The 27,500-nt window shown below is 47.1% G+C and overlaps 1 protein-coding gene across 1 annotated transcript in view; it reads left to right on the top strand.

Moving 5' to 3' along the window:
* Positions 1–27,500, top strand: part of plcb4b (phospholipase C, beta 4b) — a 79,534-nt gene that overhangs the window by 26,444 nt on the left and 25,590 nt on the right. Inside the window, exons 4-15 of the mRNA XM_079753141.1 lie at positions 5,963–6,061; positions 12,038–12,118; positions 12,948–13,007; positions 15,937–16,080; positions 21,034–21,113; positions 21,649–21,702; positions 22,314–22,395; positions 22,999–23,099; positions 23,655–23,712; positions 25,310–25,418; positions 26,000–26,210; positions 27,350–27,443. Coding sequence (XP_079609267.1) covers positions 5,978–6,061; positions 12,038–12,118; positions 12,948–13,007; positions 15,937–16,080; positions 21,034–21,113; positions 21,649–21,702; positions 22,314–22,395; positions 22,999–23,099; positions 23,655–23,712; positions 25,310–25,418; positions 26,000–26,210; positions 27,350–27,443 — 1,158 coding nt within the window. The 5' untranslated portion in view covers positions 5,963–5,977. The remainder of the gene's footprint in view (positions 1–5,962; positions 6,062–12,037; positions 12,119–12,947; positions 13,008–15,936; positions 16,081–21,033; positions 21,114–21,648; positions 21,703–22,313; positions 22,396–22,998; positions 23,100–23,654; positions 23,713–25,309; positions 25,419–25,999; positions 26,211–27,349; positions 27,444–27,500) is intronic.

Raw genomic sequence — 27,500 nt, 5'->3', positions numbered from 1 at the left:
GATGTCAGGCTGGGGGGAGTGGGGGGGGGGGGGAGGTTGTGTCTTTGCATCACGATCACATGGAGTAGCCTTAGAGGTGTGCCTGTGTGTGCAGAGACACTAAGACAGCCGTACGCCCTGCACGTAAACCGGTTTGCACCTGGAGGAATGGGATCATGTAATTGATGCTAACAACACAACCCGCGCATCCTTCTTCAATTTGCATATAGTATTTACAGAAAGGGTATAATACGAAGTTTAACTAATTGCAACTCTGTTGAGCTAATTCAGCCCGAGCTTTCTATTAAACCCACAGACCCTCAGGGGTTTTCCGTACACCTTGGAACCTGTCCACATTTCCTCTCCTCTCTGCTTGCCCAGAAACGTCGCCCCTCCTCACCATCTCCTTACCTAACCAAACAGAGAGGAGGAGGTGTTTGTGTTTCGCACTGAAGTAACAAACGCACAAATTGGACTGTGTGGTCTGGCGTGAAAGGTGGTTCTTCAGACTCTGTCATGTTTTGTTTTCCCTACTGGAGCTTAAACTGAAGTACGGGTAACTATTACGCACTTCACCCATAAACAAAAAGATGTATTCGGGACTCCTTGAGTCACTCAGCACTCAGCAGTCGTTTCTTTGTACGCCGTTGTGAACCGTTACCTTGTCAACGTAATCCTTCAACTTCCTTTTGTCCTGAAACGCTCCGAGGTCTAGCCCGGCCTCTCAAAAATAGTCCAAATTGACTTTTGAAATTGGAAAAGGAGTGTGTGAGTAGGAGTGGATCTCTCTAGGAACGCGGTGTGTGGCTGTCCTGAGACGCGGGGCTGTTCGTCTCCCTCTCTCTCTCTGTCTCTCGGGGGCCACTCTGTCCCTGATAGTGGGCCAAACTGAGATAACAGCGCAGGAACGCTGCCTTTTGTGGAATTTCATTAGGCGTGGGTATTAGCGTGGGTGTCGGATCCAGTCCTCCAGAGATTGTTATTTGTACTTCTGGATGAGATGTTTGGGAGCCGTTTTCATATCATTTTCTCATCGTTGAGATATGTTTTATTAGGTTTTTTTGGTGAGGTTGAACTAGACCCCAAACACACTTAATATATGTTATTTTATACAAAATCATCAAAATCTGATTGAATTGAATCTAAGGTATACGTCTCTAATTCTTTAGCGTCAAAACATAATATCTATTTCTTGAGCAGCTTTCCTGCTACCCACTACTTAGGAGAGCATCGTAATAAAACCATTTGTGAATACCTTGTGAATGGCGTAGCTTATTCCTTCATTGTGTTCCAAAGCTGAAAGAAAAGACATACTTGAAATCGGAAAATTGTTTTCCAAACAGCTTAATGCATACAGTATGTACATACATACTGTATGTAATGCTCCAGGATGTTGAATACCAAGGACAAATATTGCCTCAGGCGGATATCGTCAGTCTGTTTGTCTCTTCCTCTGCACTTGACTTCAACCTACTGATAGAAATAGTTTGTGACCTGGTTGAGAAATATTCATACATAATTCAGAAGTATAAATTCATCAGTAGAGCTGTTGGGGGGAGCGGGGAGGGGGAAGGGGGGAGTATTGGTAAGAGTGAAGACCTGGAAACATTTGCATCTGGGTTGACGACTCGAGCAAACATGGAAGTACTTTATTTAGCCCTAAAGACTTCACGGGCAGACAGATATGTGTATATGTTACATTGGTAAATTGAACCCACTTTTTCAACGTATCGCCTTTTTTAATGGTACTCTTCTAGACTACACTGTAGGTCCGGTCGCACCTCCTTGCACCTTCCTCCAAGTGTTTGTCATCACCCCACTTCAAACACCTGGCATTTACTTTTGAAATGTTTGGTCTTGAAAGTCAGGTAAAGTTACTTTCACGTTTGAACTCTCTTCCAAGTTGTTCGTGTAATAGCTGGCTGCTCGGCTTATGTCGTCTGAATTACCCGACTCCTTACAGAAACGCTTTCATCATCCCGTCACGCGTGTAAAGATGTCTCCTTTACGACCCGTGTGCGTACAGTAAATGTCATGGAGAGGGGAAAGGACCGGTGTTATCCAGCTTTGAGACTCATAGACTGTGTTTTTAGGGATTTATGCTGGATTGCATTTTTTCTGGTGCATGGACATGCTTTTAAATTGAGACTTATGTACTTATCTAGTTTTTGATGTTTTTATGCAGGCATATTTAGTTTTCTACGAAAATAGTTTTTAAACAAAGTCTATAATTGTAAGGGCTGACGACAGATGAGGATAAACAACACAAATATTTGTACATGGGATAAACTGTTTCAATAGTATACATTACAGTTATGGGAAGTGTAATAGTTTCCTTCCACTACATTCCTTTGTACATTTGTAAACACAGATATTTAAACGATAGCCTAGCAGCACTGTTTGACTCCATGTCAAACAGTGTGTTTTGGAGGATTGGTGGGGTTTGCACCAAACAAGGATTGAGAGGCCAGAATAAAACTCAAGCCGGACCGGCCATCTGTGAGTTCTGGAGACCGACGCAGCCATTTGAATTGAACTGATCCATGGATTGAATATACAGCAGCAACATCTGACCGATCTGGCCGTCCATCAAGGCCTTTGTTTAATCCCAGTCTGTCCCTGGATCTAAATGAGATAGAATTTGTATTATAAGTCTTCAAACTACTTAAAAAAGAAACGTATTGGTTAATGATGCCATTTTATCGGTAGTTCAAATAGTATATATTTAAATATATGAGCTTATATGAATTAATAAGCATATCATAGTAACATAAATCTATGAATATTTATTAGTTTTGCAGTATCTTTTTTCTCTGGGGGGGCTCTGGTCTTCCCATCTATTTCAGGTGAATCCCTTGAGGAGACCTCTGGTTGTTCCCTGAACGTCAACCTTCTGGAATGGAGGACATCTGACAACACAACACAACACAACACAACACAACACCGTGCAATTAGTCCAAATGGAATGTTCTTGTTGTTGTGTGTTTCCTCAATTCGATTTATTTGTTCACTACTCAGTAAGCCTGTATCTTTCAAGCTTGGTTAGTCATTATTGGATGTTGTCTTCTATTGGGTTAGGGCTGTTTAGCCCTTCTCTGCATGTAATTGGCTAACTGCCTGGCCTCAGTTCCTGGTCCCTACAGGAAGTGTGTATTTCGGTATTTCTCATGGCTGCAGTGTTTGTGAGTGCATGTGTTCCTAAGTGCGTGTGTTTGCACGTGTGTGTTTGTACGGGTTCGTAAGTGCGTGTGTTCGTACGTGTGTGTGTGTTCCTAAGTGCCTGTGTTCCTAAGTGTGTTTGTGTGTGTGTGTGTGTGTGTGTGTGTGTGTGTGTGTGTGTGTGTGTGTGTGTGTGTGTGTGTGTGTGTGTGTGTGTGCGTGCGTGCGTGCGTGCGTGCGTGCATGCGTGTGTGTGTATGCGCATGCACGTCATGTTCCCCAGGAGGGGACAGCACAGATGGTGAAGGGCTGTGTTTGATTTGCTTGGCTCGCCTATGTGTGCCTCTTGCCCGTCTACATGAGCCTTTCTGATGTGCCGTTCATGGACCGGGGCTCAACGGTTGGTTGGGACTTGAATCGGGGAGGATGCTATAGGGCTTGAACATCAGAATGTGTCATGGGATTATTTGCAGCCGATACCGCCGCCATATTGTTCGGACTAAAGAAAGTTCTAGTATTTTGAGCATGTATGCTGTAATCTAGGCTGATTCAAATCTTGTTTTGCGACGTCTCTCGGGAGAAACGCTGTGGCAGTTCCAAACACAATGTCTCGCCATAATATCATGCATGTGAATGATTCATTACTAAACGATGACCAAAAACACGACACCACCAACACAATAAGTAGTATTCGAAAGCACATGCTTCCAAAACGGAGGCGGTTATTACGAAATGCCAGATGGTTGAATACGGCCAACAGTGTCCGAATCTTTTATATAAAAAACAAAAAAAATATTCTTTACATTTTAGATCTGTAGTTGAGGCGAATGGGTGCAAGAGGCCCAAGAAAAATAGTTTATACTGCACTCATTTGCAAAAAAAATTGAAAGCTGCAAGGCATAGAAAACCAGTTTGCAAACAAATAACTTGGCATGGATGTAACCATCAAATACTTACTTTGTACTGTACTGTACATATCTGAAGGACAACTGTATGCAAACAGAATCTTTGTGAAACATTTATTCTGTCTATATTGGCTTTATTTTAATTTATTTCAGCCTCAGGAGAGTTTAAATATCACGTTGCATAGTTTCTACCAAACTATTCTGCAGACAGCAACACCAAAACATAAGCAATCGCCATTTTATATATTCAAATGAAGGCCTGTTCTCTACACGTTTTGTATAGCTCCCTCTGTTCAGTTTGATGTAGCATATGTCTGGCCTGTGATCATTGTTCCAGATATCAAAAGCAGACACCTACCCCCCCCCCCTGAACTGTATACACATTACACAACCTCCCCCACCCTCCCCTACACACCGCACCTCCTCACCCCAGATCTGTCACATTCAGCTGTTCCTGCTCCCTTATCTCCCTTCTATTGTATCTCTCTCTCTCTCTCTCTCTCTCTCTCTCTCTCTCTCTCTCTCTCTCTCTCTCTCTTTCCAATCTTGCCCTGAGCGCTTTCCCACTGATCAGTCCGCACCAAAGTTGCACTTCATTTTCAGAGCTTTTATCCAAAAGTAATTTGCTAAACATTTTTCCAATTTCGCGATACATGTAATGAACGAGAAGGGTAGGAGTAAGGCATCTCTCTCTGAGACACCTACAGTCAGGCACCTCATTTGAGTCGGCGTAGGGTGCGTGTGCGCGTGTGTGTGTATGTATCTGCGTGTGTGTGTGTGTGTGTGTGTGTGTGTGTGTGTGTGTGTGTGCATCGAGTCACCTGATGACTAATCCTGGCTCTGAGCCAGAACTCACAAACGTAAGAAGAAAAAGAAACAGCGATCACACCCGCGTACAGATCATCCTGAAAGGCTTATTGACTGACTGATCCCCTTGAGACTATATGTCGAATGTCACGCAGCACACACACACGTGTTCGCACACACCGGGATCGTCCTGACACGTTCCGGGGCTGAACATCACAGGCGCGGCTATGTTTGGAAGGCGTCATTTTGGATCCCTAAGCGCTCTGCCGAGACACGTTCCGCTGTGAAGCGTGGCTGAGAGTACGGTGATGATGATGAAGATGATGATGATGATGATGATGATGATGATGATGATGATGATGATGGGGGTACGCGAGCACTGGCTGGAATCAAAGAGAGTCTCTTTGGGGTTTCGCGATGTTTCCGTGTTGTATTTTCGTGTCGGAGAGACGCAGTTGATTGTGGTTCTGCAGGCAAAAGTGGCTGGATGCGAGCAGCGACAGGAGTGGAGAAATGTGGTGTGATTTCCGACCTGTGGGATGTGACCTTTATCCCTCTCTGATGAAAGAGTTCCTGAATCACATGGCGGGGGTGGGGTGGGGTGGGGTGGTCTTGCTGCGGATCTTAGTGGCCAGAACGTCACCGCAGGGCATTGGGCAGACATAGGACGGAGAATTGACCACAACTATCTGTGACGGTATCATATTGGCCCGACGCAATCACTGTGCAACACACACACCTGATCCCCGCCCCCCTACCCCTCTACCCTCCCTCACTCTCTAGAAAGCCTCTATTTCAAAGCCCTTCAAAGACCCACACGAGGGAATGAAGTATAAAGGTGCTGTGAAGAAATACCCCCACATCAAGCTAACTCTGTTTCTCTCTCCTTCTCTACTTTTCCCTCTCTCTCTATCTTTACATCTATCTGTCTGTCTGTCTGTCTGTCTGTCTGTCTGTCTGTCTGTCTGTCTGTCTGTCTGTCTCTCTCTCTACCTCTCTACCTCTCTACCTCTCTCTCTTTCTACCTTTCTCTCTCTCTCTACCTCTCTCTCTCTCTCTCTCTCTCTCTCTCGCTCCCCTTCTGTCTCTCTACCTCTCTCTCCTTTCTCCAGAACCCGTGAGCAGCCATGACAAAGTCCTATGAGTTCAACTGGCAGAAGCACCTGCCGGAGTTCATGCAGGAAGGCGCCGCCTTCGACCGATTCGACGAGGTAAGAGCCTTGCTGAACGTTTTCCGCTCCGCAGCTTATCTCTGATTACCTCCGGAGCTAAATGTATATATATATATATATATATATATAACCCCAACAACAAGCCCCCATCCTAATCCTGTCATGCTCTGGAGAGCACGTCTTAATACGCCGCCTCTTAGCAACTGCTGCTTGGTGTTCCCTGGGCGAGCAAGAGAGTCAATAACCCAATGATTACAGAGGTCATCCTCCTCTCTGACCCCACAGGCCACCCCTCCACCTTTACCTTAATGACCACGCACTCAAAAACGCTACGCACGCACACACACACACACACACACACACACACACACACACACACACACACACACACACACACACACACACACACACATATACACACGCATATACACACACATACACACACATATACACAGTGCAGGAGTCAATAATCAGCGTTGATGGCCTGAGTCCTGAGTGTTGCTTTGGCCAAGGCCGTGGCTGCGGGCAGAGAGGCCGGCCCTGGCAAACACATTGATCAACTTCATTAGCCGTTGCCGTGGCGACCTGTCGCCTGCGCCACGGGCTGAACCCTCGATCGATGTGGCCCAGTGCGCGTGCGCGTCAACGCGTATGTGTTCATGCGTGTGCCCGCCTACGTGTTCATCTCCCTAACTTAATCAGGACACTTAGCTAGGACACACGCCTCGCCCGACCCAAAGTGTGTCACACAGGCACAAACGAGCATACGCCCTCACAACCCGCGCACACATGCGCTCACACGCGCTCACATGCGCACACACATTAGCCCACTCACACGTCCACGCACTAGCACACTACCACCGCTCACATACGCACACACTGCACACACTGCGCATCCACTCGCACACTCCCACGCACACACGGGAGGAATTCCCCTCAGTCCGCCCTGCGCGCGGCAGCGGGGTGAGGAGGAGGAGGAAGGGTCTCCTGCCTCAGCCTTCGTCTTCAAATCAAAGAGCCAAAGCTAAAGCAGGCGGTGAAACTGGGCTGAGCCGGGGCCCCAGAATAAAGTCTACAGAGTATTAGTAGAATTAGTAGAGGAGGGGGCTGGCCTGGGCCTTGGGGCCGGATAGCCTGGATATCCTCCGACGGCGTAATCAAGACGCTAATCTGGGACGTCCGTCACCTCTCGCACAAGCGTTTCCCCGGCGACGGGGCCACGTAAGTCCAACGCCCCGTGGAACGTTTTTTTTTTTCATTTTTTCGTGTGCGGTAAACACACGCTAAGTAACACCGTCGAGTTGGTTTCTGAGATCCGGTCTGTTTGGTTTTTCCGGCCGTTTGGTTGTTGTTGCCTTGGCTTACGGCGAACACACACTCGGCAAACTAGGCAAATTTTTTCAGAGTTCAAGGAAGTTGTACATACATCCATACCTTCAGCATACAAACCTTCAGTCACTAGACTATCCCTTGGGGGTGAAGGTTTGTATGCGGTACATTTGGTATGTTTTAGGGATTGGGGAGATTTAGTTTAGTTCATGTGTGTACCGGGTTTGTGTGCTTCTGTAATACATCCCATTCGTTGAACCACGCAAAGTATAAAAATCGCGCAAAACAATTATCGGAATATCGAATTAGGATATTTGCAGAACTGCAATATTTCCAGAACTGCAATACAAATCGAATCAGTTCCCAGAAAATCGTGAAAATATGGGTGAGGTCACTGCCGATTTCCTTCCTTCATTCATTTACAGTCATAGTGGTCAGGGATTTAAACAACCAAACCACTAGGTGTCATGGCTTCAGCAGGGAGATGAACCCAAACTCAGAGTTCAGCCTCAGGGTAGGGGACTGTCTCCTGATGCTAGGCAACTGGGCTTAATTCAATGTAAAAACAGACGTTTGCTTAGCTTGTAACTACAGGCTTTGTGTGTGTGTGTGTGTGTGTGTGTGTGTGTGTGTGTGTGTGTGTGTGTGTGTGTGTGTGTGTGTGTGTGTGTGTGTGTGGCTGTAAGGCTGTGGCTGATAGGAGGCCTGCAGGGGACCAGTGTTGATTAGAGTGAAGTGCACACTCGTACACACAGGCGCTCACACACATACACTCAATACAATCACTCTCTAATGTAAGTACAAATGCCATTGGCCACAAATGATATGTAAAGCAGAATAGATTTTTCCAGATCCCACACTCCACCCACGGAAGTCCCATGGTGCAGCAGATGGTAAGGACATGAAATGTCCTTGTGTGTCTGTGTGTGTGTGTGTGTGTGTGTGTGTGTGTGTGTGTGTGTGTGTGTGTATGTGTGTCTGTGTGTGTGTGTGTGTGTGTGTGTGGCAGTATAAAGTAAGTCTCTGAAGATTCAAAACTCTGCCTTGTTGTTTTCCCAAAATGTAACTGGATGAACTGGAGTACATTTTGCATCTACACATAATGTTGATTAACTTCCATAATAAACAGAATAATTACATATTCTCTTTTTTTGTTTATCCATCGCTGTATGTCGAGTATTGAAGAGGCTCTTAAACTATCCTTCAATCCCATAATTTTCTTTGTGAAGTGTCATTGACTGTTACCTGGATGTTTTCCTAATACAATTGACTCCTTTTGAATCTTACGTCAGCCATCTGCTCTATTATAACTCATAGCAAAGTAAAAGTCTGAGAGAGGGAGGGAGGGAGGGAGGGAGGGAGGAGAGAGAGAACAATATATTATTTTGATGAACCTCCTTCGTTTAGCGGTGGCTCATCCTGCTAATGGGTAAAATAAACACTTTAATTCCTTCTTTGGTTCTCTTTTGGTCATTTTTACTGTTCATTTATTTTATCTTCGGGATGTTTATTAGTGTTTGCCTTTTCGTTCCTCATCTCTCAAAAAGAGCAATGAATCAACTGTCTCCTCAGAGCGCTCTGTTAAAATAGGGTTCAACGTAGACAAATTGCTAAGCGTTAGCTTAGCAATTTGTCTGGCGACTGAATAGATGAGAATAAAAGGCCGCCGTGACGACAGCAGGTCAAAGGTCAGAGACCTCACATATCCAATGCAATAAATATTTTAGGTGTGTATGTGTATGTGTGTGTGTTTGTATCCGTGCGTCTGCTTGTCCGCTTGTGCGTGCGTGTGCATGTGTCTGACACACACACACACACAAACACAAACGAAGAGCAGAATACATAAATAACCACAGACACAGCCTCTGATCCGGATTGGAAACCGTCGTGGACGTCACCTGGCGTTTGTCCCCTGTTGTTCCCACCGGTGAGATGGACGTTTCTCACATCGACGGCAAAGAAAGGAGAGAGCACAAACAAGAGCTCAGCACTGGAAACAGAAATTTCATCGGAGCGCCTGTTTTACCTCAACAACAGGCGTCCGTTGGTACACAGACATATTGTTGTTTGCATTCCCTTGTGTATCTGGGTGTTCATCAGGTCTGTGTTGGCTCCTCATTCTTAGAGCGTGACCTGTAGATGCTACAGGGAAGGGGTCCTTAGTCTGGTGACTGTATCCAGGACTGCTTTAAAGGGCGCTGTGATCGATGAAGCGACTCTCTCGCCCTTACTCTCTAGCTCTCTCTCTCCCTCTCTCCCACTAGCACAAACAAGCCCTTAGGAATGTAAGGGTGTGTGTCGGAGCTTGACTTGGATACTGTAGTGATGAAGACTGGGGATGGGTAGCTTCATCAGCTAATTAGTCACACACAAACACACACACACACACACATACAGATATAAACACATGTACACGCAAACCACCCATCCACAGATATTTATATATATATATATATACACAAACACCCACCCACACACTTACACATGAAGTCCTTTAGGACTAAGAAGCCTTAACAAGCCCATTGGGTAGACTTGTGTGAGGTCAGACTCTCTTTAATACTGTGTATTTTATATAAAGTATATAAAGTAGTGTTCTTAGTTTTACTGATGCCCTGAGCGACTGGGCCTTTGAGTTGTAGCCTACTTTCCGTGGGGGCAGTTAGGGGTTCTGCAGCACTTGTTTTAAACTCATATTCCCATATAGGGATATGTTGTTTTTCCTTTGGATTACACCATCAAATATGTGCTGAATGAGTGAGTTATTTGTTTTTTCTAAGGGAGTTGTATCTGCGGGTATAAAGTCAAACAAATAAGTCTACTTTATCGTCGCGTTCGTGATTCATTAGCTATTGATAATAAGGACGGACAAAAACATTTCATATATATTACAGTTTTGTTTGACATTTAATAATTGGAACCCTCCCAGGGTCTGAAGCAGTCCGCCTTTGTAGGTTTAACACGTCAATCAAAGCAAAGTATGCTATTAGAAAGCATTGCATATGAACCTGGCTATGGGTCAAACACAGCTGGCCAGCCTAGCATGGGGCTAGCTTAGCATCGCTTTTTGATCAGGTTGCATTCCTTTCCCTTTTTTCCCTCCCAAGCCTTTTATATCTTGTTTGACTTTGGGAATACATTGCATCATTCAAATCCGAAGGCCATTTCGCTTTGTCCTCAAATGAAACAAATTCATTGAATTCCACCGACTAAATTTAAAAGTCAATGTTGAACAGTGAATTTGTTTTGTGTGGTTGATCAAAGTACCCACATTACACAACAACCAGTACACAATGCATTATGAATGATTTATTATGTGCACTCAGAAGGCATACATAAAAAACAATTAATAGTAAATAGCCATCATAAAATATAATGCAGATGGAACTGCTCATTACTAATGTATTCTTGTGCCACATAAATATAATGATCATGATATGAACCTTAAATGGCCTTTTGGTTTTCATTGACATATTTATTTAACTCTCATAACAATATTTATAGGATGAATCATACTTTTTAACAGCAGGTTTCTCTTCCTTGTTTGACTGTGCAGATGATATGTTACAGCAGGGGCTGTGCCTTATTCTTTGTGCAAAGATCGCACCAATATTCCAGACTAAAAAGTGAACACTGTCAATGCTTATCATGCCAAACAGCAAAGAGGTGCACTTTAGAGCGTGTGAGTGTGTTTGTGTCTAAGCGTGCATAAGTGTGTGCATGTGTCATATTGTTTCTTGTGTTAATAATAAGCTTACAGTGACCCAGACTCTAGAAAATGTTTTCTCCTTATCCTATATTTCACACACATACACACACACACACACACACACACACACACACATACATTTACATATATTACATATATATTTACATATACATACACACACAAAGATTGACACACAGAGACATTGACACAAACACACACGCACACACAAACACACACACACACACACATATTGGCACACACACTGAGCCGTTGATAACTGAGATCAGGCCTACCAGCTGTGAGTTGAAATGACGGAAGATAAGCCGGCTAATATGAGCCGATTTTCTGCTCCGACAACCCCACTGAACGGGACACGACCCGCCAACTTAGGGGACAGCTAACGGTGCGCGTCACGCTACTGTGTGTGTGTGCGTGTGCGTGTGTGTGTGTAGATCTATATTGCTCGGTTCTACAAAAAGAACATCAAGCGCCATCTGCACCCACACAATCACCAAAACACACACACACATAAACACACACAGGCACACACACATACACACACACAGGCACAAACACACACGGGGACCCAAGTGCATATTCAATTTGATGCACACCCTCACACACACATACCAGAGAATGCTCAAGGATGTGTGTGGTCTCCTCGGCAGAAGGCAATCTTGCCTAGATGATGTTTGCATTCGACACCTCATGGAAACCATCTTCATTGCTCAGTGTGTGCATGTGTGTGTTTGTGTGTGTGTGTGTGTGTGTGTGTGTTTGTGTGTGTGTGTGTGTGTGTGTGGCGTGCTTAAACATCGTGTGATCTCTACGTCTCAGAAAAGGACTGGAGTGTCTCTGCTGGCGGAATCATAGTGGTGTAAGCCCTGGGCGCCTCTTTAACGTCCTGTCAAATAAATGCACGCGATGGATTAGCCCTCTCTGGGTTCAGGATTCTAAAAATGTATTTTGTCCCTCAACAGGACCCGTTCGTCTTCGAGCCCAACTGCCAGATGAGAGTCGATGAGTTTGGCTTTTTCATCACCTGGAAGAGTGAGGGCAAGGTAAACAAGCTTGTTTTTATTCTAATCGCATATTCTCTTTTTAAAATAGAACATTTGGTCTGACAAAAATAAATAATGAACGATGAAATTGAAAAAATAATAAGCCCATATTTCAGCTTCTCCAGTTAAGCTCTTCCCATTCCCATCACTAAACTCACAACAGGAATACAGGTCGTTGTTAATAATCAGAGCAACATTCCTCAAAGAACACTGGTGACATGTGAGCCCAATCCGGCATGAAGCGTTTTACAATACAAACGTCGACCTCCCGAAACCGCCTTGTATATCGGATGAAAGGCAATGCTGTATTTGTACTTGTCATGCAAACTTCTGGCATTTCACTTTACTTTGTTCTCATGACCATGAAGTGTGCAGAACACTATTCAAATTCAAAGATATATTTGCATGCATCGGTTAAATCCACCAGGACGTCACATCACAGCGTTTTATTTTTGTATATTCCACAGTTAACATAAGTGCGATAGCGTCAGGGTGCTATGTGCGTACGTGATGAGACACGAAGGCAGCTGTTACCGCGAGACGTTCAAATTTGGGTCACGCCGACATACTGTATTTTAAGTGAAATACCTGTCTCCGATGATGAAGTGAGTTTGTGCTTTCGCTAAACAAAGTCTGCCACGTTAGTCACAGTCTACCAACACACCAAGAGGTCCTGGACTTATTTATTTATCCTTTTCTCACCTCCCACTGCCTCTCTCTCTGTCTCTGTCTCTCTCTGTATCTGTCTCTGTCTCTCTCTCTCTCCCTCTCCCTCTCTCTCTCTCTCCCTCCCACTCCCTCTCTCTCCCTCTCTGTCTCTCTCCCCTAGGAGGGCCAGGTTCTAGAATGCTCCCTCATCAACAGCATTCGAGTCGGATCCGTGCCAAAGGTGAGAGCCAATTCGGGAACTTCTCAATTTCCAGCCCAATTCCCTCCATGACCTCCATTCTCTCTCCCCCGGCGACTCCCATCCTCCCTTCCTCCCCTCTGGTTGTCTCCCTGACCTGCGGTCAAGGCGTTTGGGCGTAATCACAGCGAGTACAGCCAGATCCGGGGTGATTGACACATGGTGGTCCAAGGCTGCAACAGCTGCGCTTCACTCTGCTCCTCCACCAATCCGTGCCCCCAAACAACAAATAGATGTTGTTGGGGAGCAGGTAGGGGCTAACGGGATAAGGGCATTGTGCGCGAGGGTACCACCCTTCACAGGTACACTCCGGAAATTAGATCGGTAACCCATATCCTTCCCGGCTGGGAGTCGAAACACACGAACGCCCACGCTTTCACTGTCCTTCTATCAGGGTTGTTTTCAGCGGTTTATTGTGCTCGAGAATGAGCGGAGGAGGAGCCCCCCGACGATGCATGAGTTATCAGACGTGACAGTGTTTACATGAGCCTGCGGCGGCGCAAAGCCTCGAGATAGGCTTACCTGGACGGCCCAACGCCGTCGCAGGAAGTGGTGGGAGATCAGGAACAAAACCCCCCTAAAGCTGCGTCTTCTCCTGTTATGACGGGGGCCGTCACGACTCCGGCGCCAGACAGGAAGTTCACACCTTGGGGGTCAGAAACGCCAAGGGCGGCGGGTTGATCCATCGCGCTGACAAAATGACTTTCCACATCCTGGGATAAAACAAACGGGGGGGTCGCCTGACTCAACGGAAATGCCGTTTGTTTTCACTACAGCTGGCGGCGAATTACGGTGGCTCTACATATATCCGACTCACACACACACATGCACACACAAGCACACGCACACACACACGCACAGACACACAAACACGCACACACACGCACAGACACACACACAGACAGACACACAAGCACACACACACACACACACACAAACACACACACACACACACACTCTCGCACGCCCCACCAACACGCCACCACCCAGCCACAATGCACCCACCCCCCCCCCTAATTAGTTTCTCATTCAGCTCGCCGCTCATTGTCTCCCCGCTACCGTGTTTTGGCACAGGGGGGATGAACCGGGCGGTTCCTACTAAGGCCGCTGTGTTCCGGTACAAGCCCCCTAATTGGAGTGTGTTCACACAGTAAGACACCCGGCGCACGCCTGTCAAAATAAAAGCGGGCTTAGAGCACAAAGTCGCGAGGCGTCGGAGAGGACTCTGAGGAGCGCTCACGTACCGCCGCCCTGAGCAGTGCGCGAGAGCACGGGGGGAGGCGTGTCAAAAAATGCCTTTTGTGTGTTTGTGTGTGTGTGTCTGTGTGTATGTTCGGTGTGTGTGTGTGTGTGTGTGTGTCAGTGTGTGTGTATGTCTTTCTGTCTGTTTACATGCCTGCGTTTGTGGCTGTCTGTGTGTGTCCGTGCGTCTGAGGTGTGTCTTTCTGCGTCTGTGTGTGTGTGTGTGTGTGTGTGTGTGTGTGTGTGTGCGTGGCCATGCCTGTTTGAGTGCGCAGTACTGGGGAAAGGGCACGTATACAGTAGCGGCTGCCAGGTTGGGTCGTCCCCGGGGCGCTGGACGGCTGTGTTCTGCTGAAGGGCTCTGAGGCAGGGCTGCTGCTCAGGGCCGACTCAGGGGGATCAGCTGATAACCAGATTCCCTCTCTCCCTCACCCCCCCCCCCGGGGGCACGGCGTGATTACATCATCCCTGAGAGCCACTGGAGCTAATCCAATCAGAGCGAAGAAGAAGAATGACCATGCAGATGAGCAAGGCTAATGACTTTCGGTCTGAGACGGCCAACGTTTTCCACTCAGCCGGTCAATGAGCTCGCTGTAATAACGGCAATGTTGGGGGGGGGGGGGGGGGGGGGGGTAGCATATTATCCTAGCTATCACTGTTGTATACGGTGAATGGGTTAACCTAGCGGTTGTTAGGTCTTTGCACTTGTTTCTATGAACACCCTTATTGTACTGACAGCAATATATTGTTTGACTATCTTATGACAAATGTACTGATTGTAAGTCGCTTTGGATAAAGCATCTGCTAAATGCCCTAAATGTAAATATAAATGTAAATGGTTATGGTGGTGTCGCGGGTAGGGTGCTCTGTGCCGAAGGGCTTCTGGGTCTGATACCCGTTGTGTGCTGCCCTAACCTGTACGAATCCTTGGGCAAGATCGCTGGCCGCTACACATTAAAACAGTCTTGATAAGATGGCTGCGATAACAGACAACAAAAGCAGGGCTACAGCTGGGGCCGCTGTAATAACAGGAGCTAATGGCGCGCTTATTCAGGCACGCTTTAATGGTTGTTGGCCTGTTGGTAAAAACAACACAGAGAAACACCCCGATGTTAACTGACAGTATCTGGTAAACGACCCCAGACTTTGTGGAGGTACTGCAGATAGTGCTAGCCTTAGGGTAAGAGTGTCCTATCAGTCACTTACCGCCAAAGTCCATGGGAATTAGCCTGGGATGGTTTTGTTTTAAATAAGGCATTTTTTGGCTTTATGTTTGTACAATCCATCGTTCATCTGCTCTTCGGTTTTAAGTCCCTCTATGGGTCTGTGGGATAGTTTTCCCCTTGACCAATTGAGAGTTCTGGATTGCAACCTGTGGGTTTTGAGATTGGGACTGTAAATTATGAAATATGTGAACTCGATTTGACCTGGCTTTCTCTCCATTTCTCTCTTATATTTTTCTCTCTCTCTCTCACTTCGCTCTCTCTCTATCCATATCGTTGTATCTCCACCTCTTTCTCTATTTATTCACATACTCATATCCATATATTCCCTTCCTCCCTACCCCCCCCTCCTCTCTCTGTCATTTCATACCTCTCTCTCTCTCTCTCTCTCTCTCTCCCTCTCCCTCTCCCTCTCCCTCTCCCTCTCTCTCTCTCGCCCACCTCAGGACCCTAAGATCCTGTCTGCGTTCGAGGCGGTGGGCAAGACGGAGCCGGACCTGGAGGGGTGTGTGATCTGCATCTGCAGCGGCACCGACCTGGTCAACCTCAGCTTCATGTTCCTGGTGGCAGAGACCCCCGAAACAGCCCGGGTAACGACCACCTGCCGCCAGACCACAGCCACACCTCCTCCCACAACCGCGGGCCCTTAAAAAGCAGCGAGACGCACCATACTGTGTGTGTGTGTGTGTGTGTGTGTGTGTGTGTGTGTGTGTGTGTGTGTGTGTGTGTGTGTGTGTGTGTGTGTGTGTGTGTGTGTGTGTGTGTGTGTGTGTGTGTGTGTGTGTACCCTCTGGGGCCTCACCTGGCCCCAGAGGGTGATTGGACTCCAGGGTCTGGGTGAGGCTGCTTGAACCAGCCATCATCCACACACACTCTCACACACTTCTTCGCCATACTCTAACTCTTCCTGACAAAAAGGGGTAGAGATAGAATCTGTCCGGCCGGGGGGTGGCTTGGTGGCTCAAGCTGTTCACGTGCGCTCAACATGTAGTCAGTGTGTCTGGCAGGGACCCGGGTTCGATTCCCCACCGGGGGTCCTATGCTACGTCCCCCTCGCTACTTCAACACACCTTCCTGTCTCCATAACGGCACAAAAAGCACATTACAACATATGAACAAGATTATATGAATAAACTTTTGATAGAGGCTGGGATATATGCAGGCCATCTCTATATTCCATCTCTTCCACCAAATCATTGGGGTGTTCTTTGGGGCCGCGTGTGGCTCAGGAAGTAGAGCGGGTTGGCTGGTAACTGGTAAGGTTGCTAGTTCGATCCCTGGCTCCTCCTAGCTAGGAGTGTTGAGGGGTCCCTGAACAAGACACCTAACCCCAACTCCTCCCAACGAGCCTTGCATGGCTGACACCGCCGCCGTCGGTGTGCGGATGTGTGCATGAATGGTTGAATGTCAGGCAATACTGTAAAGCGCTTTGAGTGGCCACTGGTGAGAAAAGCCCTGTGTATGGGGCGGTGGTTCACCGAGTAGAGGGCGTGCCATGAAGGCCAAGGCCTTACCGCAGCGACCGGGGTTCGATTCCTCCCCGTGGTCCTTTTGCTGCATGTCTTCCCCTGTCTCTCCCATACCCGCCTGTCTTACTCTGCAACAAAAAGGGTAAAACCTTCCAAAAAGAAAAAGTGCTAAAATAAATGCGAAAATGCAGTCCATTTACCATTCAGCGCGAGCGAAAAGCGACGGGCCCTGTTGTTGCTACCCTCCTGCATCCCTAACGCGGTCGCCCCAGAGCCAACAGGTAGACCGCACGGACCTCGGCTCAGCCTTCAGCCAGCTGGCTGATGGCTGAGCGCTACCGCTAACTACCGAGTGAGTCACTGTGGAGGTTATTGTTTGGAGTCTGCGTCGCCCAGACCCGCGCGCGCGGGTGGGGGGTGGGGGATGGAGGGCGGGGTTGGGGGGGGCGTAAGCTCAAAGAGCTCCACTCATTGGTTCACATGCTGCCTCCTCCTACGCAAGTGAGTCTCTCCTCCGTTGCTCATAATTGTTGAATGGAGGAGATATTACCGGAGCGATTCATGGTCTGTGTCACTGCCGCTGTTTTTCTCCGTGTTTCTTTCCGTCTCTTTTATTCATAGCGGTCTGGCCGTGTTTTATGACCCTGACTTTATGTTTTTTTTTTCTCTCTCAACCCTTTTTGTCCACGTTTTTCTGTTATTTTGAAATAGATTTTATTCATATCTCTTGGGGCCAGAGGACATTTTTCTTCCCTCCTCTCTCAGCAAGGATCAGGGTCTCCCGTTGAGAGGGCTTCCGGATGTCCTGTTCTGACCGTGAGCGATGAAGTGCTGGTGGAGGAGGTGGAGGAGGAGGAGGAGGAGGAGGAGGAGGAGGAGGAGGAGGATAGAATTTCCTCTTCCCAGGCTCCATCTCCCCGTCCCTCAATATATCCCCTAATCCCCTCTCACCCGCTCGCTCATCTCGCCCATCCGTGTCAGCTCAGACAAAAGATCCCTCCAAATCCTTTCTCTCACCTTCCCTCTCTCCCTCTCACCTTCTCTCACTATGTCCCTCGTTCCGTTGCTCCCTCCTTCTAAATCTGTCTTTCTCTATTATTTGCTCTCTCTATCTATCTCTCTCTACCTCTCTCTCTCTCTCTCTCTCGTTCTCTCTTTTTCTCTATCTCTCTTCCTCTATCTCTCTCCCCGTCTCTAGCTCCCTCTCCCCCTCTCTCTCTCTCTCTCTCTGTCTCTGTCTCTCTCTCCCTTCCTCTCCCTCTCCCCCTCTCTCTCTCTCTCTCTCTGTCTCTGTCTCTCTCTCCCTTCCTCTCCGTCTCCCCCTCTCTCTCTCTCTCTCTCTCTGTCTCTGTCTCCCTTCCTCTCCCTCTCCCCCCCTCTCTCTCTCTCTCTGTCTCTGTCTCTCTCTCCCTTCCTCTCCCTCTCCCCCTCTCTCTCCCTCCTTATCTCTATATGGCAGTGGTGACCAACACTGCCCCCTGCTGGCAGACATTCAGTCGAACTGCACTTTGCTCCTCATACCAAAAAATTTGTCTGTTTAGTTTCAATTGATTCAACAGACGACTGGACACAGTTGGCCCATTAATGGGGCCTGAGTGCGGCCTGAAAACCTCGCTGTGTTTCAATGTTCAGGGATGGGAAAAGTTCCAAAATGGTTGAGTAATTCGGTACAAAGGATTTATTTGTTGTCAGTTAGTTTGTCGCTGTGGAAGTCAGAATATGTCTAAAGTAGCCAGTTCCCAATGAAAGTGAAAATCACTTTAATTTATCATCCCATCATCCAATTCAAAGTATTTAAAAAATGTAGTATTTGCACATATGCGTCCTATTTGATTATTATAATTATTGAACTATAACATGAGCTTGAAAATGAATTCAAATGATGCCAGTCTCTTGGGGTGTCAAGATTATTCCTGGTTCTGGTTTCCTGCTCATCGGTCAAGCATGACGTTAACAATGCAAGGGTTGGGGGTATGAATCCCATTGGAGTACAGCCATGATAAGAATGAATGCACTCATGGTACCAACTGGCATGTGTCATTATGTAAATATTGAATTAAAGCCGGCAGGATTGCAATGGAAGACAATCAAACATTTATATTGATAACCTAGTCAAGCCTAAAGTAAATAGCAGACAGCCTTATTAGATGCTCTGTATCTCTCGCTCTCTTTCTCGGTCTCGCTCTCTCTCGCACTCTGTCGCACTGTCTCACTCTTTCACTCTCTCTCTCTCTCTCTCTCTCTGTCCCTGTCTCTGTCTCTGTCTGTCTCTCGCTCTCAATCTCTCTCTCTCGCTCGCTCTCTCCCTCACTCTCTCTCTCCCTCGCTCTCTCTCTCTCTCCCTCGCTCTCTCTCCCTCACTCTCTCTCTCTCTCCCTCGCTCTCTCTCTCCCTCGCTCTCTCTCCCTCACTCTCTCTCTCCCCCTCTCTCCCTCACTCTCTCTCTCTCTCTCTCTCTCTCGCTCTCTCTCTCGGCACAAACACACCACCACACCCCCTCCTCCTCACAGCATGCAGGTGGCCCTGACTAGCAGACCTGAGGAGATGACACAGTTATTTACATCAGAGTCCCACATTCACACACACACACACACACACACACACACACACACACACACACACACACAGCCTCACACATACACAGACACACAAACACTATCACCCATCCACGCACGCACACACACACACCAAACAGACAATCATGTACACATACACACACACATACAAACACACACACACACACACACACACACAGACACAGCCTCACACACACATACACCATCAACTATCCACGCACGCAAACACCACACACACACCCAAATAGACAATTGTGTGCACACACACACCGCATCATGCACACACACACACACACAGCCTCACACACACACATACCATCACCTCTTCACGCACGCACACACCACAAACACACATACATACAGCATCTCACACGCACAACACCTCATCCAGCCCCCCCCTCCCCCCCCCCCCTGTGGTGCCTCCTTGTGCATCACAAAAGTCAGTTATCATCGACTTGCTAACAGCCGAGGGACAGTTAGACGTCAACAACGCTTCGTTAGCTCGCAGTTGTTGTTGTTGTTGTTGTCTTGTATCAGCCCCAACCTTTAAACTGAAAGTGGCTGTCAACACTGTATTTTATTTTTGGTGGACGTTTGCCCAACCTGAACACATTGAAATATGCAAACAACATGTTGCTTGTAAATACTGTGTGTGTGTTGTGTTGTGCTGAGTCAGTGCGGCCCTCGGCCCTGACAGGGTGGAGGGGTCCTCGGGGTGTAGTGCTCTGAAACGGGCACCGTGCGAATGTGTGGTTCAGTGTGGCATTTTGGATGAATCGCTTTTCCCAAAATAAAAGACAGACGTTTGAATAAGCCCTGATTATCCCGTCCCCTTTTAGTCTGTTTATTTAGACAGTGTGATTATGCTTGCGTCAATGCACTGTGTGTGTGTGTGTGTGTGTGTCTGTTTATACATGTGCTCTCATTTGTTTGTGTCTGTTGTCTCTGCCCAAGCTAATGTGTGTGTGCTGGTGTGTTGTGAGCTGGCGGGTGTGCCTGTAGTATAGAGTTTGCGCATGTGAAGGTTTCTCTTCGGACATGTGTTTAATTGTGTGAACCCTTAGGCAATTCGTTCTCCGGAGTTCTTTCCCTCTTAGTCTATTTTGGCAACATAAGTGGTTCAAGTGTGTGAATGGGTTTGTGTGTGTGTGTGTGTGTGTGTGTGTGTGTATGTGTGTGCGTGTATGTGTTCATATTTCTTTGTGTATCCCTGTGCATTTATCCTTGCGTCTTTATCCTTTTTTGTGTCTGTCTTTATTTGTGTGTGTGTGTGTGTGTGTGTGGGTGTGTGTATTCCTGTGTGTGTGTGTGTGCGTGTGTGTGTGTGTGTGTATGTGCGTGCATGTGTTCATATTTCTTCGTGTATCCCTGTGCATGTGTCTGTGTTTGTGAGTGGGTCCCTGATTGCGTGTGTGTGTGTATCCCTGTGTGTGTGTGTGTGAGCATGGGTGATGGATGGGTGACATGTCTCAAGTCCTTGTGCTTTTTTGTTTTCCAGAAATGGACGGAAGGGCTGCGGTCGGTTATTCACAACTTCAAGGCCAACAACGTTTGTCCGATGACCTGCCTGAAGAAACAGTAAGCAGCCTGTCTCTCTCACCCAGCCTCGATACAACACTACAATCTACAGCTTGTCTCTCTCACCCAGCCACAATACAACACTACACTCTACAGCCTGTCTCTCTCACCCAGCCTCGATACAACACTACACTCTACAGCCTGTCTCTCTCACCCAGCCTCAATACAACACTACACTCTACAGCCTGTCTCTCTCACCCAGCCGCAACACTACACTCTACAGCCTGTCTCTCTCACCCAGCCTCAATACAAAGCTAAACTCTACAGCCTGTCTCTCTCACCCAGCCTCAATACAAAGCTAAACTCTACAGCCTGTCTCTCTGTCAGCCTCAATGCAACGCTTCACTCTGCCATATGGCGTTACCCCTTATAATACCACTGCATTATACATTCAGTCTTAAAAAGTGTTTATCTCTTTCTCCCTCTATCTGTGTACCACATGATGTGTAACTGTGTGTGTGTGTGTGTGTGTGTGTGTGTGTGTGTGTGTGTGTGTGTGTGTGTGTGTGTGTGTGTGTGTGTCCCTGCCCTCCAGTTGGATGAGGATGTGCTTTCTGACCAACGTGAACGCAAAGATCCCAGTGAGAGGGTAATAGTGTACAGAATAAACTCCTGTTGGCTTCCTTTTCGTTCCAGCTTGTATTATTCTTCCTTCTACTTCTTTTATTCTTCATCTGTCTAATTATCTCTTGTGTTCGTCCTTCTTTCCTCTTACACCTATTCATCTTTTTATCTCTCTGTCTATCTTTCCCTGTTACTCTTCTCCTCTCTCTGTCTCTGTCTCTGTCTCTCTCTCTCTCTCTCTCTCTCTCGCTCTCTCTACCTCTCTCTCTCCCTCTCTCTCGCTCTCAATCTCTCTCTCCCTCTTTCTCTCTCTTTCTCTTGCTCCCTCTCTCTCTCTCTCTCTTTCTCTCTCTCCCTTTCTCTCTCTCTCTCTCTCTCTCCCTCTCTCTCGCTCTCAATCTCTCTCTTTCTCCCTCTGTCTCTCTCTCTCCCTCTTTCTCTCTCTCTCTTGCTCCCCCCTCTCTCGCTCTCTCTTTCTCTCTCTGTCTCTTTCTCTCCCTCTCAATCGCCTCATGTCACTCTCTGTACCACTCTCTCCCTATGTCTCCCCATTCTCGCTCTCCCTCTATGTATTTCTCTCAATTTTTCTCTCTCTCTCTCTCTTCCCCCCCCCCCCCCTCTCTCTCTCCCCCGCAGCATCACTCGGACCTTTGCGTCGGGAAAGACGGAGAAGGGAATCTTCCAGGCTCTGAAGGAGCTGGGCCTGCCCAGCGGAAAGGTCAGATGCTATCTAGCCAGCCAGAAATGCTAGTGCTAGCAAACTGCTATGTAGCATGGCTGGGAGCCTCAGTGGCCAAGCCTCCATCATTGTTTAAACCCTGTTTCAGTTGAAATAAACAAAAGGAAGCAGGGCGCCGGTGGCGGTGATGTGGTGATGTTGTCCTCAATGCTATCTGGGTAGCCGTGCTGTTGGTCTAGCCGTGTTTATCTCTCAAAAAGGAGCCGGGGAACACAACAGCACTGTGTGTACAGATACCACAGCTTTTTTCGAAATAAAAGCCACAAGATTAATGTCCCCGTTTCTGGCCAGACGGGGGGAAGCTGTGCGCTGTTGTTGTGATAGCACCTGTCACCGCCATGAGAAAAGAGAACGAAAATGATTCGGAAGATTTATAATGAAAAAGATAAATATAAAAACGACCACATAGTGCTTAAATAATGATGATGATAATAATAAGGACAAAGATAAAAGTTAATGTTGTTTATAGTGCATATTTGGCATAGACAGTGCGGTTGGTGTTGTAATGCATCTGACTGTTGTGTGGCGGTGCCTTTAGTAGTAGAAGTTTCACACTGATGTGGCTGGTGCCTTCCTCTGCAGAATGACGAGATCGAGCCGAATGTGTTCACCTTCGACATCTTCTACGCACTCACCCAGAAGATCTGTCCTCGCACAGACATCGAGGAACTCTTCACCAAAATGTGAGTGCGGACTGTTGTTGACTTTAGGGACCCTCCACCGACACATTGTTCCTTCAACATCGATATCAATGTTAAACTCCAATTTATATCGGTCTGATTTCATTGTCCATTAACTCTCACATATCGTGCGGCAGATGAAAACAATACACAAGATATATTATTATTATGATAGAATAAAAAATATATATTATGCATGAGATTAACACGATAATATTTGTGCCTGCTGTAATCACCTGACCTCTGGAAACCCCTCCCCTTCCTGTCCGTTTATATTCTGTCCGACCCAATGACAACCTCTCGCTAACGATACCCAGAGATGTTTTTAACATGTTACTACGGCTGAATGTGGGTGACTCTACCCCCTCCCCCCCTCCCTCCCCCTCTCCCCCATTTTTCCTGAAAGAGCTATTAATTAATTAATCCATTTTTCTATTTGTATTTAATTAATGATTAACTGTGACTGAATGCCCTGTCTTTATTTAATTTTTTTCACTGACCAAGTCTCCATCTTCAAAAGGCTTAACATTTGTTTTTCTAATTAATTCCTTTTTGCAGCAATGGGAACACAAGTGATTTTTTAACCGTAGACCAGTTAGTCAGCTTTCTGAATGAAGTAAGCTCTTTATCATTCATTAACTTCTCTGTGTGGCGGCGCCGCTTGCTCCTGCTCTTGCTCCTGCCCTCGCTCTGTCCCTGCTACCCCCCCCTCCATACCCCCTCCCCCCCTGTAGAAGTTGCCCCTTAGCTGAACCAAGAATCAGGAACCCCCGCCCACCCTGTCCAGAGAACCTGCCGGGTGTTTTGGGGGTACTGTACCCCTGGAAGGGTCGCAGGTTTTCTGGACCAAACTGAACCAAACCCAACTCTGACTTCAGCCTATGAGGGCAACTTCGTCAAAGCACCAAAACCCCCGCAGAAGCTGCATGACCTCCAACCCCCCCCCCCCCTGCTCCACCCTACCTACACCTCGGGGCCCCCGCCTAGTGCCGCTTGTAACCCTGTTTCTGATTGGCGTTTCCATGGCGATGGGAGAATTTCCGTCCTGTCGCTTCCTCTTTGCCTCACGCTGGTACCTGGCCGTCTGTGTGTTTGTGTGTGTGTGTGTGTGTGTGTGTGTGTGTGTGTGTGTCTGTGTGTGTGGGTGTGTTTGTGTGTGTCTGCTATGTGTGTGTGTGTGGGGGTGTGTTTATGTGTGTGTGTGTGTGTGTGTATATGTGTGTTTGTGTGTATGTGTGTGTCTGTACAAGTGTGTGTGTTTGTGCAAGTAATTGTATGTAAGTTTGTGTGTGTTTGTGTTTGTGTGTGTGCGTGCATGCGTGCGTGCGTGTGTAATTGTATCTGTGTGTGTGTACGTGTGGGGACTGTGGATAATGCTCTCTGCTGCTGGAAACCTTCCCTGCCTGCTGCTGCTGCTATTGGTCTGCTGGCTCTCCTCTCCCCACCCTCCCCTCTGCTCTGCTGTGTGTGTCACGGTCAAATAGCTCCCTTCCCTCCCAGAAACACCCACCAAGCTCTGCATAGATGTGTGTTCCACGTGGCTCTCAGGAACGGCCAGTAGTTCTCTATTGTTTGTGTTGTTTAGTGTGTTTTAATGTTGTGTTAGCATAGAAACCTTTTGGTGCCTTGTTTGCAACTGTATGACGCCAATTTAAGACCGTAGTATACCATTTATATGATACGGTGTAAAGCATATTGGTACTTTGATTGATGTCATCTAAATACTTGGTCATTTGCATCACAATGCCCAAATGTTTCTTAGATGTTTCTTAGATGTTTCGTAGATGTTTCTTAGATGTCTCAAGAGGAACAGTAGTAGTTCCCCCCTTGTCTTCCTCTCCTATTAACCTTAGTCGGCCTCCCTGTTTGTCTATGGTTTGTGTTAATTGTGTGGTTCGGTTCTTTGGCAGTAGGTACTAGCTTGTGTTGGTTTTATTCATTTGCAATACAGACAATACAGTGTTTGTTAATAACACGTTTATTGTGTTTGTTTCTGGGTGTGTGCGTGTGTGTGTGTGTGTGTGTGTATGTGTGTCTGTCTTTGCCATTTGTGTGTGTATGTGTGTATGTGTGTGTGTGTCTTTTCCGTTTGTCCATTTGTTTGTGTGTGTTTGTCTGTCTCTGTCCTTGTGTTTGTCTGTGTGTGTGTGTGTGTGTGTGTGTGTGTTTGTGTGTGCGTGTGTGTGTACGTACACAAACGCGCACGCTCGCAGAACCAGCGCGACCCCAGGTTAAACGAGATCCTGTTTCCGTTCTACGACCCCAAGAGAGCCACGCAGATCATTGAGAAGTATGAGAGGGATGAGGAACTGAAGAAGAAAGGTGAGGCGATGATGCCACTGCTGCCTCAAGCCATGTTTAGAGCTGTACTGCCCTCTAGTGTTGACTCTGGGTGTTGCAGTTCTATTTCAGCCATTGCGTTTAGACACAGATAAACTCTTTGGCTACTTCAGAACAGATGCTTGCAAAAACTATTGTTGTTTTGTAGGTGAATTGATGAATAAAGCAAAGCACTTACTTTGAGGTCGGACACCAAATGGCAAATGATGACTTTGATTTAGTGCCTTGGCCTAGGAGACATCTTGTGTCTACAAATTAAGAACCCATTGGAACCGTTAATTGACCTGTAATATGCCGCGTCACTGCTCTGACCACCCATCACCTGACTCTTAATTTAGTGTCCTTATTTGTCTTATATATCTACTATTTTTACTATTTTCAGAAACCTTTATTAACCTTAGTTTCTGCCAAGGTTATGAGTGCATTGTCTCCAGTTTCTTCTCAAGGTTTCTCTGAGAGTCTATATTTCCCCTTTGAGAGGGATTAGGGTCATGGCTCGGGTCATCCAACCTGACCTTTAACCTTTAACCCTGTCCTCCCCTGCCCCCTCTCTCGAACCCCAGTCCGCATCTCGTCGGACGGCTTCTGTCGCTACCTGATGTCGGACGAGAACGCGCCGGTGTTCCTGGACCGGCTGGAGCTGTACCAGGACATGGACCAGTCCCTGGCGCACTATTTCATCAGCTCCTCCCACAACACCTACCTGACCGGCCGGCAGTTCGGCGGCAAGTCCTCTGTGGAGATGTACCGCCAGGTGCTGCTGTCTGGCTGCAGGTACCGTACGGCCGTCCATCGCTTAAGGCCTGATTGTGGTTCCACGTCGACGCAACGCAAGGGGGTTTACGGAACGTTACGTCCTTGCGGACCCTCTTTGTGGACCCTCCCTGCGTCCACCGCAAGGGCCCGACGTGCGCCTCCCAAATATTTTAACACTGCGTCGAGGCGACGCAGCAGCAAGGGCTGGGATCGGTCCGCTTACTAAAACCCGACGCAGAACCAAAACAGGTTCACGACTGCGTCGAAGCGTCTGCGTGGTCCTTGCGTTGCGTCGACGTGGAACCATAATTGAAGGCTCAGTTATGGTTCCACGTCGACGCCTTTAGACGTTTGGAGCTAACATCGTTTTTTTGGGGAGCTTGACAACGCGGGGGTTTTGTATTTGTGTACACTGGTGGAGTAGTCAGGATTTTGTTGCATATGTTTGTTATTGATTCATAGTTTAAGTATTTCGGTTAATTGCAGCAGAGGTTTTATCTAATGTATGCAGTTATTGTATTTTGAACGTCCTGGCACTTAAAAATAGTGCTTTGTATAGCATTGTGTAGCATCTTATCCTATCTATCTTGGGTCCCAAGGCCATCTCTCGATGGCCAATATATATATATCTATATTTATACGTAATATATATTTTATTCAATATATTTATGCCTAATATATAAATATTTTTATATAGACAAATATTCATATATTTTTGTCAAAGAAGTGTAAAATCAGCGCACACTGGTATACGCTGATAAGCTGATTTAGGTTCACTCTGAACCTGACGAAGCAACAGCGAAACGCGTCGTTCACAGAATAAATCAGCTTATCAGCGTATACCAGTGTGCGGTGATTTGACACTTCTTTGACTTTATATACCATTGTTGACTGCCTGTCACCAGCACCTGAGGATCAAAAGGCTGTTCACAGGGGCTTCGTTCTTTTTAGTATTCATATGTTTTTATTAAGCATACCTTTGCATCAAATATTGTTCCGCCTTGTTTTGTTAGAAATGAACATGGGCCTGTGTGTTTGATTGAAAGCATTAGGATACGTACAGTGTGTGTGTGTGTGTGTGTGTGTGTGTGTGTGTGTGTGTGTGTGTGTGTGTGTGTGTGTATAGAGCGAAGGTTGATCGTGTTTCCTCATTTCAGATGTGTGGAGCTGGACTGCTGGGACGGTAAAGGAGAGGACCAGGAGCCGATCATCACTCACGGCAAGGCCATGTGCACAGACATCCTGTTCAAGGTAAACCCCCTACCCCCCCCCCACACACACACACACACACACACACACACACACACA

The sequence above is a fragment of the Pollachius pollachius genome (assembly GCF_949987615.1).
Source record: "Pollachius pollachius genome assembly, chromosome: 16".
Lineage (NCBI taxonomy): Eukaryota > Metazoa > Chordata > Actinopteri > Gadiformes > Gadidae > Pollachius > Pollachius pollachius.
The sequence above is the reverse complement of the archived record's forward strand: the minus strand, read 5'-3'. Positions and strand labels throughout refer to the sequence as shown.